Below are 1,286 nucleotides of genomic sequence, written 5' to 3' on the forward strand. Positions count from 1 at the left end.
GCTTTATAGAAAAATGTCTACAAGACTGACAGTGTGCTCCATCAGACACCTGGTTGTTGTTCCGAGATTACAGATAATTCACTGAGACTAAAGTGACATACGCACTGGATAGAGCCTCCAAAGACAGATTTGGTGATACTCAGAGAATACTTTGCATCCAACAGCTGAAAACGTGAGGACACCCTGGGAAAAGTAACTGATGCCTGTAATCTTAGTACTCAGAAGGCTGAGACAGAATAATTGCTGTAAATTCCAGATGAACTTAGACACTGTAGTGAGTATTAATTCTGCCTGAAATATATGGTGGATTTTCTCTCAAAAGAAGAAAAAAAAATGAAAGTGTCAAGGCTCATGATATATCTTTAATATTAACGACAGGCACAATGAAGAAGTGCTTAAATTCTACTAGAACATGATGTCTTAGAAGAGGTGAGAGAACTTAGAAGAGAGAGACTTGGGGTTATGCATGGTAGGAGGCCTCATAATAATAGCTCCAGTGATAAAATCAATAGGAAAACATACAGGGACAGTCACTGCTGTTGAAAGCATACAACTCATGGCCAAGCATTTGCAAGTGCTACACAGGGGTGTCAGTTACCCCACATGAGAGAGTGAGCCTCTGCAGACCTCAAGGGCACAGGCAACCACAGCGATGGAAACGGCCAGAGTCCTCCCACCTTGCCCTCTGTCTGCTCCTGGATTCAGTACCCTACATTTTGTTTTGAATCCATAGAAGTAAGGCTTAATGAGGGCAATTCACTTCACAAGGGAGGACTCACAAGTTTCTTCCAGAGAAAGTAAGAGTTCAGGTTCATCTGTCAGATCCCCAGGAAGCTCCTGGGAGGTACACAGGTCACAGCCATGGGAGGATGACTTGGGGTCTCCGCACAATGAGGCCTGCAGGGTTATGTTAACTTTTTCTTTATTTTCAGTCTCAGGGTTCATCCTGGTAAAAAAGATAATACAGGTAAACCAAGGAGGATCCTCTATGAGATTCCCAGAGGATACTGACAGAGGTGTAACTGAGTGGTGTTATAAGGTAAGGGGCACTAGCTACAAATGGAAAGAAAATCACTGTGCAGCAGCTGCGTGCCTGATGTCAGGACAGGGAGCAAATGCACAGTTCAATAGCTGGAAAGTGGGCTGGGGGAAAAGGAGCTGAAGGCTGCTGCAGGAAACCACCCTCACTCCTAGCGCAAACACCACAGCAGTGATTCAACCCTACACTGTTGATTTTACACACAGCAGAAAGGTCAATGCTCCTGAATAACTGGAGGGTCCAAGAG

The 1,286-nt window shown here is 44.6% G+C and overlaps 1 protein-coding gene across 1 annotated transcript in view; it reads right to left on the reverse strand.

The window, feature by feature from the left end:
* Positions 1–932, reverse strand: part of LOC111814760 (neuroblastoma breakpoint family member 10-like) — a 6,125-nt gene extending 5,193 nt beyond the window's left edge. The window contains exon 1 of the mRNA XM_023708713.1: positions 780–932. Coding sequence (XP_023564481.1) covers positions 780–815 — 36 coding nt within the window. The 5' untranslated portion in view covers positions 816–932. The remainder of the gene's footprint in view (positions 1–779) is intronic.
* Between the last annotated feature and the right edge of the window lie 354 nt (positions 933–1,286).

The sequence above is a fragment of the Octodon degus genome, unplaced genomic scaffold, assembly GCF_000260255.1.
Source record: "Octodon degus isolate 3935 unplaced genomic scaffold, OctDeg1.0 scaffold00486, whole genome shotgun sequence".
In the NCBI taxonomy this organism is placed as follows: domain Eukaryota; kingdom Metazoa; phylum Chordata; class Mammalia; order Rodentia; family Octodontidae; genus Octodon; species Octodon degus.